General features: G+C 53.0%; 4 protein-coding genes across 4 annotated transcripts; 3 read left to right on the top strand and 1 right to left on the bottom strand.

Annotated features, from left to right (window-relative positions):
* Positions 1–3,963: 3,963 nt before the first annotated feature.
* Positions 3,964–5,183, top strand: J7T54_000837 (uncharacterized protein; the record flags this gene model as incomplete). The annotated part of the gene is made up of 2 exons (XM_051504867.1): positions 3,964–4,714; positions 4,768–5,183. 2 exons carry the CDS (start codon positions 3,964–3,966, stop codon positions 5,181–5,183), a joined length of 1,167 nt encoding a protein of 388 aa, XP_051363550.1.
* A 3,365-nt stretch (positions 5,184–8,548) lies between these two features.
* Positions 8,549–9,416, top strand: J7T54_000836 (meiotic recombination protein DMC1; the record flags this gene model as incomplete). Its single annotated transcript, XM_051504866.1, has 2 exons — positions 8,549–8,867; positions 9,175–9,416. The coding sequence occupies 2 exons, from the start codon at positions 8,549–8,551 to the stop codon at positions 9,414–9,416; spliced, it is 561 nt and encodes a 186-aa protein (XP_051363549.1).
* A 1,514-nt stretch (positions 9,417–10,930) lies between these two features.
* J7T54_000835 (Glucan endo-beta-glucosidase A1-like protein) lies at positions 10,931–11,829 on the top strand (the record flags this gene model as incomplete). Its single annotated transcript, XM_051504865.1, has 2 exons — positions 10,931–11,695; positions 11,749–11,829. 2 exons carry the CDS (start codon positions 10,931–10,933, stop codon positions 11,827–11,829), a joined length of 846 nt encoding a protein of 281 aa, XP_051363548.1.
* Positions 11,830–12,449: 620 nt separating this feature from the next.
* J7T54_000834 (SOM1 protein) lies at positions 12,450–15,074 on the bottom strand (the record flags this gene model as incomplete). The annotated part of the gene is made up of 6 exons (XM_051504864.1): positions 12,450–12,608; positions 12,660–12,926; positions 12,973–13,949; positions 14,033–14,298; positions 14,351–14,496; positions 14,595–15,074. 6 exons carry the CDS (start codon positions 15,072–15,074, stop codon positions 12,450–12,452), a joined length of 2,295 nt encoding a protein of 764 aa, XP_051363547.1.
* Positions 15,075–16,332: the final 1,258 nt, after the last annotated feature.

Below are 16,332 nucleotides of genomic sequence, written 5' to 3'. Positions count from 1 at the left end.
TGCAATGTTGATAAGAATGTTTGAGCAAGCAATGTGATCGCAGAGAGAATGTGGCGAACGGATGTATATATTGCGTTAGAAAGTGCACTAGTTGCCGCGACCAGAAAATTGGAACTGTCAGAGTGACTAGTGGACCCGAGTCTTGTCATCGTCTCGGCCAGATCGGGAAATCTAGGGAACGACTAGCCCGCTGGTCGGCGCGTATAGAATTGTTTAGTAGATAATTGAACGATTCGCTCGCCCAGTAGGCGGAACGTCAGGCTAGAAATAATCGGCAATATATGTATGACGAGGTGTATATGATGTCGATGGGGGTTCCTCTCGAGTCACAAAGGTACAGGATTCCTTATATAGGTACGAGTCCCTCAGGCCCATTCACGATTGAGCATCTTTACCCGCCGGCGGTCGCATGATGACCACAGCGACTTACTGGCCTGTGATTGATTGCCGTGGAGCTCTCAGAGCTTTGGTCTATCAATCATAGTTCAACACATTGTTGGCGCACAGACAGTTGACACAATATTAAGGACTTTCGAGGACAGAGGTCTGTGTGAAGGCTGGTGTTGTGTCTGATATCTAGCGTACCGCACGCCTGGCGCTCACAAACGCCAAATTCCGTAAGATCGGCATATGTGAGATTGCTCCAACACAAGACGAGGACGGGGTCACAAGACAGCTAACTTGTGTGCTGTATGCAAATTTGTGACGGATATACTATATTCACATTTACATATGGAAGGAGTAACATCAACCATGACCCAGGAAGGAGGAACAGGGTACCTCGGGTGGTACGGTCACGGTGTTGATAAGGTGGAGAAGGCAATCACGGCGGAGACGATGGCGGGGTTCGGTCTGCACCAGCTCCATGTCCCTCCGAACGCTGGCAATCTCTCCCACTTGTCACCTCGCATTACTCTGAGACTAGCACTTGGCACCTCGGTGCTCATCGAGTGTTGCACCTGAAAGAGTCCGGCCACCAGTAACTCAAGCATGCAATACCCTAGTTAATGGGTTGTCACGCCTGCTCCCCGCTCCTCGGTTTTACTCCACGCGCACGCGTGCGCAAGCCGGACCGCCAGCACCGGTCGACTGCCAGCCCATCTAAGGTCTGATCATGCCAGTCCAGCAGCATGTTCTCAACTGGCTTTACAGTGTTCTGACCAGCGTATGTGGTCCTCCATCACTCGCGTCAATGGCTGCAGACCCTCTGATACGCTCGCAGGAATATCATGATGTGAACCGAACGTACAACGACGTTGCACACGCGCTAGCACGGTTCCCATCCCTTGCTCCTCGAACCGACGTCTACAGTACGACCAATCCCCAAGGATGACTCCTCAGCGCGGTCTAGACTGATTTTGTGCGCCAGCATTCACTAGTGGCTCCAGCGCGCTTCTGGTGCATCTCGCCGGTACATTGCCCGTCACCTTTCGGGGCAGCACATACAGGTTTCCCGTCTCTGTATGGATGCCTCATGCGTATCCCGAGCAAGGGCCTCTGATTTACGTCACACCAACCGATACAATGTCCATCCGCCCAGGGCAGCACGTCGATCCTCAAGGACAAGTCTATCACCCCTACTTAGTGAACTGGGCATCGAACCCGCAAGTACGTTGATGTTTCTGCAATGGTGGAGGGGTCACTGACGGATCACGAGGCTTCTTCGCTCGTAGGGTTTTTGGAAATATTAGCGGAGGTATTTGGGAGAGAGCCCCCAGTGGTTGCTCGACAAGTTGTACGTCCAGATGCTGGTCCTCCGTACTCTGCCACGACACAACCACCTGATCAAAGCTTTGTACGAGTTCGACCACCGCCTCCTCCACCAAAAATGACCCAGCCAGCTCCATCGGACCGCTCATCTCTTTCCATCTCTGAGACAAGGGGGCCGCCGCTGCCACAATTGCCGTTAACCTCAACCAATGAAGCACCAAACCTTTCCCGATATGATTCAGCCCCCCCGCTCCCTCGAAATGCCCAATCGCCCATGGCATCAGGGACACAATTGCTGTCGAATAGGCAATCATACGACATGCAGGATGCCCGGCGTTTAAGCAACCATGCGGATTATAACCCGCAAGGTGGTTTGAGCCCAGGCGGCACCGCTGTTTCTCCGCCCCAGCTCCACGGGCGACACCCAGGCCCATCTCAGCACCCTGGGCTGGGACAGCCACCTCATATGGTATCGCAAGCGCAACAGCAGTTTCTGCCATCGCATACATGGCACGTTCCTGAGCAAAGGCCGACGCAGCAGCTGCAGACCCAAGCGAGTGAGCACCCACTATTGCAGAGGCCACCCCGAGCACCCGCCGATTTGATGGATGAACCGCTGGAACTGTCCATACCAGACAGCTCCTCCGTCGCGCCACCGCCGATACCCCCCAACCCGGAGAAAGATGCGTTGCTCCGCCAGCTAGCTCATACATTGGCGGCTCTGCGCCAGCATAATCGCCAGCAGAACAACTCTAGTCTCTCCGGTCTACAAGCGCAAAGAAAAGCAATGCTAGCGGTTCTGCCGACAATGGAGAACGAGATGAACCAATTGACACACTTGTCTAGCGTGTTGTCATCAAATGCCAGTATCCTCCGTGAGTCGTTGCGCAAAGCAGACGGGGTTATCGAGGGCTCCAGGAGCCACCCAACGCCTTCTATTGATGATCTGCTTGTCGCACCTACTGTCGTGGCGAATCAACTCTATACTCTCGTCGCTGAGGAGCGGGTATTGGGTGATGCCATTTTCATGCTAGGCCGAGCTGTCGAGAGAGGTCGAGTTTCGCCTGCTGTTTTCGCCAAGATGACGCGTTCACTGGCACGGGAATGGTATCTCAAAAAGGCATTGGTACGTAAAATTGGGCTCGGCATGGGTCTCGCGCCATGAATGTTTTGTATGGAGTCCCTTGCCGATCCAATGAAATATCGGTGGAAGCTGAACCGGGACAAAAGGAAGGACGGCGTGGCTTGAACGTCAGATCGTCGTGAAGGGTCACAAATCGAAGGCAAAATCCTTCTTACCATTGTCCCTAATCACAAATTCCCGAGGTAGTGGCCGCAAGGGGAAACTGCAGTGCCGGCCTTCGAAGACTGCCGGCGCGGCTGGAGGGATCCCCCATTGGCTCCCTCTCAATAGCCGTCGAGAAGCGAAGAGGTCGACACAGATGTGGGTTCATTTACATTAAAGTACGTTGGTCCAATTCAACGAATGCAACAACGTACTGCGTTTCATCAACTTTATCTTAGGCACATGGAGTTTGCCGCTGCCCTTGTCGGCTCCAGAGGAACGCCATTGGCCACCGAGTGGCAGAACAATACTAAGCGCAGCCGCCGTCACGCTGAAGACAATGTTAGGTGCACGCAAGGATCTAGCCATTCTTCGAGCCGTTGTTTGCCCTACAATGTGACAAAACCAGCATTCTTCTTCACCTCAAATCGCTGGAAAACTGCTTCTGCTGGATTCGCCTCACTGTCTGCTCAACGTGACGTTTCATTCATGCTCCGCTAGGCAGCATTTCTTCGTCACAATCAGGCCGGCAGTGCCATGTCAACTCCAAGAGCGTTGGTGCCGGCCATTGCGATCCTATTCTTCCGTGGTGGGTAGTTCCCATTGGAGGCCATACAATACGAGAGGTTCCCGACAATGCTAGGCTCACTAGGATGAGTACCATTGTCCGGGCCTGTTCATTGTGTCTCTATCACCGCGGCAAGCATGATGAGTGCACCCCCGATTATCGATTCCGTTCTGTTAGACTAACGGTCTTTCTTCTGCATCATCAAGCCTAAGCTTTGACCGGCCTGCTGTTCGCTACCTTTAAGAGCTTTGACCCCCTCCATTTGCTGGGTGTCCAAGCTCCTGCCCGTCTAGGTATTTCGACAACACTACTATCGCTGCCCTTCGACACAGGGGGATCGAAATCCGCCAATCTGTAGCGCTAGGACCATTGCTGATCACCTTGAGTCGGTCAAGTCAGAATGGGGGCCTTCGACCCTTACACGCAGAGCGTGTGTTTCTTCGAATCGGATGGCCAGACCGAAATTCATGTCCCGATTCCGCTCATCGACGCTTTCAACGAAGAGTCTGTCAGCGTCAGTATCAACTATGGCACTCAGCTGGGAGCATGTGTTATTATGCTGCTCGTTCTCCTTCTCATGACTCCTACGGACAGGATCCGCCGGCCATCTACCGTCCTTTACATCGTCGCCTTGGTAGCATGCACGATCCGGATGGCACTCTTATGCTCCTTCTTTCCTTCGCCATTCAACGAGTTCTACAACTACTGGGCGGGGAATTACTCTTCAGTTGGACAACATCACTTCAACGTTAGCGTGGCTGGCAATTGCTTCTCTGCGCTCCTCGTCATCGTCATTGAGGCGGCGCTCATGAACCAGGCCTGGACCATGGTTAGACTATGGCCCAAGGCAGCCAAGTACTGCCTCGCCATATTGTCAGCCGTGATCACGCTCTTCACCATTGTATGGCGCTTGATATACACAGTGGTTCTCACTCAGGCGGTCTTCGCTGCCGAATCTGCTCGGCCGTTTCGATGGGTGGTGCAATGGGCCATCATAACCAACGCGGTGTCCATTTGTTGGTTCTGCGCCTTGTTCAATATGAAACTGATCCTCCACTTGATCTCGCACCGCAGCATACTGCCCAGTGCTCGGTCCCTCGCCCCCATGGACGTCCTTGTTATGACAAACGGCCTTTTGATGATCATCCCAGGTACGTTGATTCCCGCAGTCTCATGTCATGAGTACTGGTCTAACTTGACCCAGTCATCTTTACCGGACTCGAATGGGGTCATTGGGCTAATTTTGAGTCCGCATCACTGACACTTACATCTGTTACTCTCATTCTCCCCATGGGTACGCTCGCTGCTCAGAGATTCACGCAGTCCTATGGACTAGAATATGGACGCTCTGCCGACAACAGACGCAACATGATCCCTATGATCACGCATGGTTCACACCGCCCCCTGAAGGACGCTTCGAGCATTACCAACAGTAGCCGAACGGGCACTACTCCACACATCTCAGTTTCATCAAGGTGCGAGGGCGGCATGGTAGCGAGTTCAAGATCCACTGATCCTGTGGATGTCGAACTGGGTCAAATCGATGATGCAAGCACTTACAACACCGCAAGCCGCGTACGAGTGGATCGAGAGCTCGAACAGCGCGAGGAACGCCTCTAATCACACGTGGAAGGTCTTACTTGTCTCGTTGGCTTGACCAACTTCGAGCACAGCATGGCGTGGCGTTTGGGGCAGCGCGCAAGTTCATTACATAGCGAGTCGTGCATTGGCCACCTCGTTTCCTGGTTCTAAAATATTTGAGCATTTACACCGGTGATTGGATGAAGACATCTGAGGGAGAGGTAGTTTCGAGGCTGCAGTACATCAGATTGTCACTTCTCAACTCCTTTAATATGGATATGTTTACATTGCACTGCCAATCTATTTCCTGCCACTGAGCCGCCAACGCACAACGTCCTGCCGGCTATCTTTCAAATCTAAACACTATGCTTATCAATGGACGCGGCGATCAGGTTCTCGAGAATTTCCACATGAGTGAGACTTATATAACTTCTTGATGTCATTTGCCAGTCTCAATGAGCTCGTATCCTCCTCACCTGAGACACGTTGACACTTGCGTGCGGGAACACATGGTCGTGATAGAGCTGCACTCCTCCTGTATGACAATTCTCCCTTGACAGGATCTCACTCTCGAAGAGGCTGGTTAATCTCCCCAATGCGACCCTGCGAAGTGGTTAGGGCTGATGTAGCTTGCAATAAACGTTGGCGACGATTGGGTGGTCCTGCATTGGCCTCCCAAGCCGGCTTGGCGGCGATGCGCCCTGCGCCGGTACAATCGATTCTTTCATATAAGACCTACAGTAGTTCTGAACAGGCCGAACATTAAGTAGTAGAGCTGGGCGTTGGTAATGTGGTGCCATGGAGAGTCTGGCTTGATGTCCGCCCGGAGCTGGATCAAAGCCAGATGTGGGTGTGAAGAGCCTGCACGAAATTATTTGGTCTTCGCTCCGACTATGAATCTATTGTCAGGTGATCTGCGAAGACCCGTGCTTGGTGCGACTGTGTTCCCTCCATTTCAGTCGATTCGCAGGTTGCCAGTTGGCGCTCCCAGCATGCTGACCCCTGGTCGAAAGTCGCTCTCAAGATACTGAATGTAGGATCCCAAAGCTCTGAGTTACTCGGCTTGCCGCGGCATTTGAGAGACGCCATGCTCTGTGCTTTCAACTGAGCGATGTCCGGTTTACTCATGTTAGTGAGAGCCTCGTACAGCCCGATCAGATCTGCAGAGATGAAGGCCCATGTCTATCAGACAAGATGCTAACATTGACGGAAGCCAAAGGCAAGGAATCTCTGCTGTACCGAACGAGTCTTTTGTTGTTAGTTGTTGATGTTGGGCGAGTTTGCAGCTTTCTGACAGCTGGCATCGTCGCTGAACATGGCAAGCACTGCATTGTCTTTGGCCTGCGCCCTGTAGCCGAGGAATTGGCCCTGTTTGCTCCGCCAACTGTAGGGGAGAACTCTGGTCTCAAAGAAAGTATGCTGCTCTTTGTAGAAACCAATTCATCGACAGATTCGCAGTCGACGTGCGGTCCGGACGTAGAATGCTCGTTGACGTTGACGGTTTGCGTAGACTCATAACTAAGTCCGAAACAAGCACCACAAGAGCGGCTTGATACTGCATCAACAGACTTTTGCACATTAAGACTATGGATGTTTGGCAAGCTCATATCTGGCAGTTGCATGAGAGGAGGATTAGTAGCATGCGGTACATATTTGTACTGGCAGGATGAACTCTGAAAACAGCTGCTCATTAAATCTGTCGAGAGCAGTCACTAAACGGTCATTTCGCGAACAGTTTCTTCTGGCTGACATACCGAGAGCTGTCCGCGAAAAACTTTCAGCGACGGAAGATGATCCCTTGCGTTGCGAAATGAAGCTGTCCACGAGCATACCATCACCGGGGCGCAAAGTTTTGCGAGTAGTACGCAGGGAGCTCTGATCTGCAGTAATTTCAACGCTGGAAGCAGTTTACTGTTTCTCCGGATCAGCCCTGCCTGCTCCCAGTTTACAGTGGACGACATTCTTCGAATCCTTTTCAACTTGCGATAGCGCGAGGACTTGCCGATGTCCCGCCACGAAAGATAGGGGTGCTGTTCGTGCTGAACCCTTGGCGAGTGGCGATGAATAGTTTCTAGGAATCGAACCTGGTTCACGAAGAGGGCGCCCGCATGTGTTTTCTTTGGTACGATCGTGAAAACGTCGATTTTATAGGCCCATCACTGGATGGGAAAAGTTCGACCCTGGACCGTGTTGCAGCAGCTCGAATCTGTGTATTAGGCCAACGAGGCTGCCTCGGGTCGCTTGGGGGTATCGATCGGAAGCTGTTGAGAGTGCATAGGTTAATACAATGCTGCGCGTGCCTGAGATGCGGACTATATTGGGCCGGGTTGTCTGAATGTTGTAGATCATATGCGAGAGTTAACATGGAGGTGATACAATATCTCGTTGTATGGACATGATCGACATGGAGGCTGCTCTTGCCGGTCTCAAACCGAGCAATTGGCTCCCTTGCTAAGGTAAGGCAGTTAGAAGGAAGCGTTCCCCTAAAGGCGTTTGGCACACGCGTACTAGTCCGTTGACGCCATGCATTGTAATATCTTCGAATTTATCCGTTGAACCAGCGAAGCGCAACGACACTTCGATGTCGTCTGGTCGTAGCCTACTGCCTTTTCTAGGCCATTCCATACGCACTTATCTTACAACATCCCAGCCGTCTTCCGTATTGTACACATATGATCCAAGCGCATCGAGTCAGACTTTCGCATCCCCATCGTCAGGAGTTTCGATCGAAGTTTACTGCCTGTTGCGCGCTGTCAACAAATGGACTCGTAGTTGGGACAACGAAAGTCGGAATTCTTACGGTGGCAACAGGAGCTCGCCCCAGGAGCTGGCCAGGAAGGTGACGGCAACCTGCAAATACGTCAACGACTTCGTAAACAAATCAGGTAGAGGGCATCTTACACCGAACAAGCCGATGCTGCGGACAACGGCGGCGTTCTCCGAGGAAGCCAACATGTCGTAGGTAGCGCCAAAGTAGCCCTTGGGCTGGTTGCGGGAACCACCGCGCTCGACCATAACTCTTTTGGGGGCCATGGCTGCTTGAATGTGTCTCAAATGTCGTGCGATGTCTTGTCTGTTGTCGGCGGTCGCGCTGATGATGGTGGCGTGGAAACGAAGATGCTGCGAGGTGGAATGAGATGCTAACAAAATTTTGTGATAATGTCGTACAAAGCTCGCACGCGCGTTGAGCCTATTGCCGGGCTACAGTTCCATACGCGCGCGTAATAAGCAGGTATGCACTAGAATAGAATGACTCAGCGGACTAAGCGCTCATGCTCGCGCTAATTAGGCGCCAGTGCTATCACAATGATGCTACATCTCTCACCACGACTTGTGGCAAATTCACCGTCTAGGACTCTAGTTCTCACTGCGACTAGCACACATACGCACGAGTCGGCCAAGAGATGTCGAATGCCGATGGTGAGCAGCCTGGGGGCTTCATAAACCCAGGCCCTGGCTTACCCTCCCCTGCCCCATCATCCGCGTCCACCGGGTCATCCCCGAACCTGCCTCATCCGCGGAGCAGATCACTGCAGTCAGGCTCACGGAAGGAGGAGATGGTCAGGCGCTACGTTGAAGATCGACTGCTGCACATCTCACGTCGCTATGTGAAAAAGTTCGGGGACCCGGACGTCGGCAGTGACGTAGTCGGGTACAAAACATTCAGTGAAGTAGCTCGTGACCTAGACACAGTCATCAACGTCTTGTGGTTATCAGCGACGCGTAAGCACTCACAAGATCATGACGTGGGTCATTGGTTGACATGCGATAGCGGAGCTACAGATTCCCTTCCTGTTGAAGTTGGCGAGCGATCTCACACAATATGTGCGGTCATTTCCACCTGCACCCAAGGCTTCTTTTGAAGTACTCGGTAAACTGGATCATTGTTTTGCAAGCCTACTATCTGGTCAAGATATTAGCTCCGGGGAGACGCTCCCAGGCTTTGAGCGAGGCCTAAGAACGGGAATGTCGACCACAGACATGGTACGGTGCCGCAGCCTTGTGGAACAGACAAGAGTATTGATGGTAGAAGTTTTGAGTGGAGTGCCCGAGGACGAGGATGCTGAGGATGGTGTGGACGATGAATCCGATGAGAACAACATTGACGAATCGGATGGACCTGAATCATCGGTTCGCGACGCATCGGTGGCCTGGGATATCGACGAAGATATGATGCACTTGGATGCGGCTCGTATCTACGAGAATACCATTGTGCAGTTGGGAGGTCGTCTAGGCGATCCATTGGGAGCTGTCAACATGACGGAGGACTGAAGATCACTCCCGACGGATCGCTTCGCGCTGGCTCGAGCATGCAAATAGTGAGGCCTGGCTGATTAGACTGCAAATAGTGTTATACGTCAGGATTGACTGGCAGCGAGTGATTTGTTCGGCATTATGTCTTGACGGGTCAGTACAGCACAGTGCACCCGACTGCCGCACTTACTGCTGTTGTTGCTGCTTCTTCTTCTGTTGCCGTAGCCAGGATGACACGAACACGATGCCGAACTTGCTCTTGAGCGGGTTGATGAAAGTAAATTTACACACATGCAGCATGACCCTGGACAAGCGGCCCGGGCGCGTAGGCTTTGCATTCTTCCTAGTCTCTTAGATCAGTCTGACCAGGGGCTGGGAGAATTGTACAGTTTCTACTTCTAGAAACCATTGCCAAGCACACTGCCTTGGCGCATTGTGACACGCGTAGTGGACGTGATGAAATCGCGACCTGAGGGTCTATCGTGGGGCGAAGTTTGACGCATTATGCAGCTGAGGCACAGAGAGCACGCAGACAAGAGGCATTGCATCCCACGAAAATACATCCACTGACTGGCATTTCCATGAGCATTCGCTGATTCAGGGACTCGACTCCTATTTGGGTCACGACTGGTGGATGGTGATTCATCATTCCGGACTCCGGTAGCGGAAAAGACAGGCGGGTGGGGGGCAAGCCGCAAACCTCTCTCTCAGACTCTCAGTCTCCAGTCTCTGACTTTGACTCTGACAGTCTCTGACAGTCTCTGACAAGTGCATGATTATGGATGGATGTGTGCATAGCTCCAGCGGTTTGACGGCTGCCACGTACGTTGTGGCGTAAGGGGCATGGGCCAGGTTATCTTGATGAAGATGGATGCAGGCTGTCGTGGCAGAGTTGGTACGAATAATAATATGCCCCGCTTTGCTATCTTTGCATCTGTTGCCAGATTCCCTTTCATTCGCGGAAGCCAATCATATCCACTTTGTGCCTGGCCAAGCATTTCGATGGAGCCTCCTGTGGTTTCAACCTTTTAACCTCTGTTTCGTCCTCTCACCCAATCAGCTCAGCTATCTATGCGGGGATGCCCTGAAAATCTATTTGCGCCAAGGCGCTTTGTCCAGCCGGCGAATGGCGGATCGACACCGTACTGGTACATGGAGCACTCGCAGCTCCCCTGCAGCAGAGTCTTGACCGTCAAGCTCTTTCCAGTCTGCGGTGGTTAGACGTGTCGAGCAGCCTAGAGGCCTATATAAAAGTGCCCGATTCCATCTGCCGCAACTGTTCCGTTCTCATTGTTCTTTGGTCGTTCCATCGTTTGTCTCTTTGAGATTGTCGCGGCTGTGCCCACGACTGAGTCTCCTTTCCACTACATTCTTTACCAGCCCCGGCGGCTTACCTATCATTCTTATTCGCTCTCTTCAGTGACTTATCGTGTGGTCTCCTTGTGCGCACCTCCAAGGAATCAGCCCTCACTTTAGACGCAAAATCAATACCAATACCAGAGGTGCCCAAAACCTCCAGCTTTCCTTTCAAAATGAGGACTTCCACTCTTGGCGTCTTTCTCGCTTCCGCCTTAAAGGCCTGGGCTATCAAGCCACCATCTATTGACGGCATGGGGCTGACTTGGTACGATGATTTTGCTGGTTGCGCTGGCTGCGAACTCGACCTCGACGAGTGGGAGTATCGTCTCCACCTGGACCATAATAAAGAGCTTCAGGAATATACCGACTCAAACAAGAATGCTCAACTATCTGGCGGTGATACTCTTCAGCTAGTGCCATGGAAAGACAACAAGGGCGAGTGGACCTCTGCTCGTGTCGAGACCCTGGACTCATGGACCCCTCAGCCGGGGAAAAAGATGCGTTGGCAGGCGAGTCTCCGTATGGGCGACGCTTCCGCTAGGCAGGGGATCTGGAATGCCTTCTGGTTGCTGGGGGACTCCGTTCGTCATGGCACTGAGTGGCCCCTGTGCGGCGAGCTCGATGCTTTCGAACAAGTCAACGGGATCATGGAGGGCCACGGCACGATGCATTGCGGCGACGAAGCGGGCGGAATCTGTGACGAGCCCAACGGATTGGGGGCCTCTGTTCCCATGCCCGATAACGATTTCCACGACTGGGCCGTGGAAATTGATCGGATATCTGACGACTGGAAGACAGAAACAATTTCTTGGATGATGGACGGCAGTAGCTTTCACAAGATCTCTGGATCTGATGTGAACGATAAGCATGTGTGGGCCACGCTGGCACATTCTCCCTTTTTCATGATCTTCAACGTGGCTGTGGGCGGCACTTGGCCCGTAAGTACAATCCATGTCCAAAAGTTGAACTCTTGGCTTACCATACTCACTAGGGTGACCCGGACAACGCCACGCAGGACGGCTACGCGAACATGATGGAGGTCCTCTATGCTGCAGTATACGAGACGAAGTGAGGCAACTTTGCGGCAACTGCAAGCTTTATCTCAGGCGACAGGCTCGTCGAAATCTGTAACAGCTCACTTTCGCTCGAGGTCAATATGTAGCTTAGTATGCCGATATGAAAGCATTCGGATGCCCCAAGTTGTAGAGGGAAATGTGAAAACTTCAGGACGCCAACGGTCAAGCTACCGAATGGCTAATATTGTATCCACTTACTTCAACGTTGAAGTACTCTCTTGATGGTATCTACTTCGGCAACGAGGCGTAACGACGGAATTTTGTTTCGGCAAGCAATCAGCGAGTGCCTAGCTCGGTAAACCAACTCTCGTTACGGTATACATCGTTTTGAGTTTCTCGCTCAACCGCGCAACATGAAATCAACTTCATTCGCCGCAGAAAAGGACCAAATGAGATAACCAGGCGGATAGGAAATAAACAGGGCTGAAGTTCCCAGACTCGCCAATTTTCCCTCAAGCTCTCAAATTGAGCTCCTTCTCCATTTCCTCCATGCCGCCGCCATGTCGCCAACTGAACGCGAAGTATCTCCATGTCAACGCCGTAATGAATGGGATAAGATTAAGTATAGCCCCAAGCCGTAGCTTGCAAAAATCAAACAAGAAAGGTACCATGCGGATCATTGCTCGGTGCTGATCTCGTTACCATCCATGGCAGAGAATGCTCCATTGAAATCAAAGGGCTGGTTGTCACCATCTCCGTCATGCAAAAAGGAGTCGAAGTCGAAGTCGTTGAGGACATCGCCAGTTTGCAGCGAATTGTCCATGTCCATGAAATTCTCGTCAGTGTTAGCATCATTGATATTTGTGAGCAAGGCGTATAGGCATACCATTGAGAAATCGTTGTTTAGAGCCAACGAGTTCTGACTCATGTCTGGCTGACCCGGCGGAGGCCCCACGGGAGCAGCAGCGGACTGAGCATTGGCCGTTGACGTGGGCTGGTTGTTCGTAACGTTGTTCTGGCCATTCTTGAACCCAGCGGTGACAGGGGTGATGGGGGTTGCCGGCGGGTTCTCTGATTCAGCATTGGTTTCAGCTGCTGGAGTCGCTCCCGTGTTGTTGGCATTCTGGTTAGCCTTTTTATTGGCTGCGCCACCCTACATAAATTAGCGGACATCCAACACCGTCCTGCAAAGTACGTACCTTCTTGGTGCCCTTGGTCTCCTTCTTCTTTGGCGCAGGCTTGTTTGCTTGGTTCGGGGTTGGCGGCTGAGCAGATGGCTGCTGAGGGGACGCCGTCGTGCGACTGTTGGGATTCGCAGCAGCGTTCGCCGGCGCTGATGGCGGCGGCATGGCTCTTTGCTGCGGAGTTCCTTGCGCCTGGGGGTTTTGCGGCATGCCCTGAGGCATCATTTGCCCGTTCGGTCCCTGCCATACCTGCGGGTTGCCTTGTGCAGCAGCAGCCTGTTGCTGACGAGCCGCCATCATGGCGGGATTCATCTGTCCGTTGAAGACCTGCCCAGGATGCGAACTAGGCGGTCGCATACCATTCATCTGGGGTTGAGCCGGATTCATACCAGCCTCTGCCCCCTTATTGAAGAAATGGGGTGCCATGTTGGGGTCTGCATTAGGCATGAAATTCATGCCCGGGTTTGGCGAGCCTCGAGACTGTTGTCCACCTTCGGGGACCGGTGACGGAATGCCAGCGTTGTTCATCTGTGGCGTGCCGCGCTTCATCTGCTCAGTAGGATTAGGTGATGTGCCGCTGCGCATGGCCTGCGGTGATGTTTCCGGGAATGCTTGGCCATTGGGTCCGGTCGGTACTGCGCCTCCGGGGCCTGGCACGCTGCCGTCGCGCGGCATTGTTCCGATGCTATCTTGCTCTTGTCGGGCCATCATAAGGCGCTTCTTGTTCTGCTGCTCGAGCAGCATCAGTTGCATCTGGTAATCTTGAAGTGCATGGTTGCTGCCACCTGGTGCTTGACCTGCGGGCCCTGCACGGAGACCATTCGGACCGCCCATCTCGCCCCCAGGTGGGTTGTAATAGTTGTTGAGTGTCGTTCCGTCGGGCCCATGCATGAGGGGCGGCGAGCCTTGTCCTTGCGGACCGGCGGCATTTGGCATCTGCTTATTACCCATTTGGTTACCATGATGTTGCTGAAGACGCTGAGAGTAAGTGACTTGAACCATTCCGTCAGCATCAGAGGGGGGGAGGGTGTATTTACAAAGTTTTGGAACTGCTGCATCTGGCTGGGATTCAGACCGTTTGCTAGCATTTGCTGAGCTGCAGCAGCATTGGGTGCACCGGGCATCTGCTGCGGAGGCATGCCGGGTCGCCCATTCGGCATCATGGCACCAGGCTGGTTGGGGTTGAATGGACCATTGTCGACACGCTGGCGTTTTGAGGGAGAAGGCGCGTTCTCGCCCGAAGACGGTGAAGCTGGTCGGTTCTGGTTACCGTCCATGGAGGATGGATCGCGCTGCATCTGAGCTTGCTTGGCCTGTTGCATCTGCATGGCTATTTGAGGACTGACACACGTTCGTTAGCTTTTGCACAACAGACAGAGCGGTACAAACCGACTTGTTCTGATTGTTGGCCATGGCCGCACGAGCGAGATTTGCGGGCTGTTTCATGTTGATCCCACCAAGAGCACCATTCTGCATGCGCATCATATGGTGATACTGCTGTTGAGCCGTTTCAGGGCGCATTTGACGGAGTAACTCCTGCTGGACCTTTAGCTTAGAGGTGTTCATTGCAAATGTGGGGGCCGGGGGTCGCAGTCAAACCCATGTAGTAGTCGCTGAGACAGTCGACCAGTACTTACCTGTGTGTGCGTTACGTATTGATTGACATTCGGATTGCCGCTCTTTGCGCGTTGCGCATTGTATATATCCCAGAAAAGACAGAACCACTCATACAGGAAAGACGAATCGGAGGCAGGCATTGGTAGCTTCGGCTGCGGGAGGTCGTCGGGGATTTTCGAATCGATATCGTCCTTTGAATCGGTGTCCATATGCTCGTCGCCTGCCCCGTTCATCGAGTTGCTACCCTTCCCATCCTTGAGTACGTTGACTTGCTGGTCGCTAGAGAGTAGGGACCGGGCGCAATCGAACATGCCGTATCGGATAAAGTACTCGTAAATGTAGGTGTTGAGCACACCACGTTGGCTGTCGTTTACCTGCTGCAAGCGAGGCCCTGGTGCGCCGGCTGCGGCCTGGGGGTTCATGGCACCATTGTGCATCATTGGCACAGGCGCACCGCCCACAGGCCCCCCCATGGGGTTTGTGTTGGGAATGTTGTTCATTTCGACGCAAGCCCGCACTGCGATCGGCTTTCCGGACTGTACGGCACGTCAACCTCTTGCGAAGTATTGAGCAAGACGCGATGACGTGCGCCGCGAGCGGTTGCACACCAGCGCTGTCGATAGAAGGAAAACACCAATGGTGTCGCTGAGCGCCTAGCCCCAGTGCTGTTTCCTGTCGAGCGTCGCAAATGACTGTGGCTTGTCTGTATGTACAACAGTCGCAGCGCGTAAGATTTGACAGCGAGGCTGTGCGGTAAAGTCGATGGTGCCGACTCGCACGTAACCGAGACGCGAGTAGCGGCTTGGGCGAAGGCTGTTCGTTGGCAAGCACGAGCGACTTTGATGGCTTGTTGTAGGAGAAAAAACGATCGAACCGGCGGTGTCCGAATGAAAGTGCCGAGCTGGTAGGATGAACAAAACGATGCAATGAACTTCGACTTTCGTTCTCAATTCGAGAATTAAGGTTGGCGCGCGGTCGCGGCGATCCAATGAGCTGAGGACAAGTCGCGGTAGCCGATCAAAGTCAATGAGCAAATTCCGAAGGCGAGTCCTGGAATACAAAGAAGTGCAGAGCAATATATGGCGTGATGGTTCGTGCGCGTTTGCAGGGCGTGGAGTTGTGATTGAGTGTGGTGTGTAGAAGCGGGCGGGCGCGGTTGTGTCTTTCTTCTAAACGTCTGGCCGTGGATGTCCGTCTGCGATTCGCTTTGGCCTGACGAGTCGCCAAGCTGCGTCAGTATTGGCGAAACGGTCGCGTTGGATGCTGTGAGAGCCGCTTCAGCGCTGGTCAAGCATGCGAAAGATGGTGGACAATGTTTCTGACAGACCAGCTGAGGGAACTTGGGTAAGGTCGTCGAAGCGTAGCGAAATGGAAGGGAATTGCAAATCGAGAAACGAAGTGGGAACCCGATCAACTGGGGTGAGCGGCCTGACAGGCGGACAACCTCACCTAAAGCTCGCCAGACATAAGAACAGCCGCATCCGACAGTACCGCAGAGCACAGTTCGTGGGCGGGACATCCTACTATATGCACTGTATAATCCGCTAAACTGATTGACCTATACAGTGTTTATACACTGACCCAACGAGGCGGCAGATGAAATACTTGTGTTGACCATTGCATCGGCGACGGGCACGCAGTGGCAATGTCTTTGTTTTCGCGCGATAGTAACACCCGAAAGCCAATGCTGCTATCCTAGAGTCATAGAGCACTCACACAGCTGAGATTCTCTTTGCGCGTGGATAGACATGCTACGGT

This window comes from Emericellopsis cladophorae, assembly GCF_022114955.1.
Source record: "Emericellopsis cladophorae strain MUM 19.33 chromosome Unknown NODE_11_length_583618_cov_114_125112, whole genome shotgun sequence".
Lineage (NCBI taxonomy): Eukaryota > Fungi > Ascomycota > Sordariomycetes > Hypocreales > Bionectriaceae > Emericellopsis > Emericellopsis cladophorae.
Note: the sequence above shows the minus strand (reverse complement) of the source record. Positions and strands in the feature narration are given on the sequence as shown.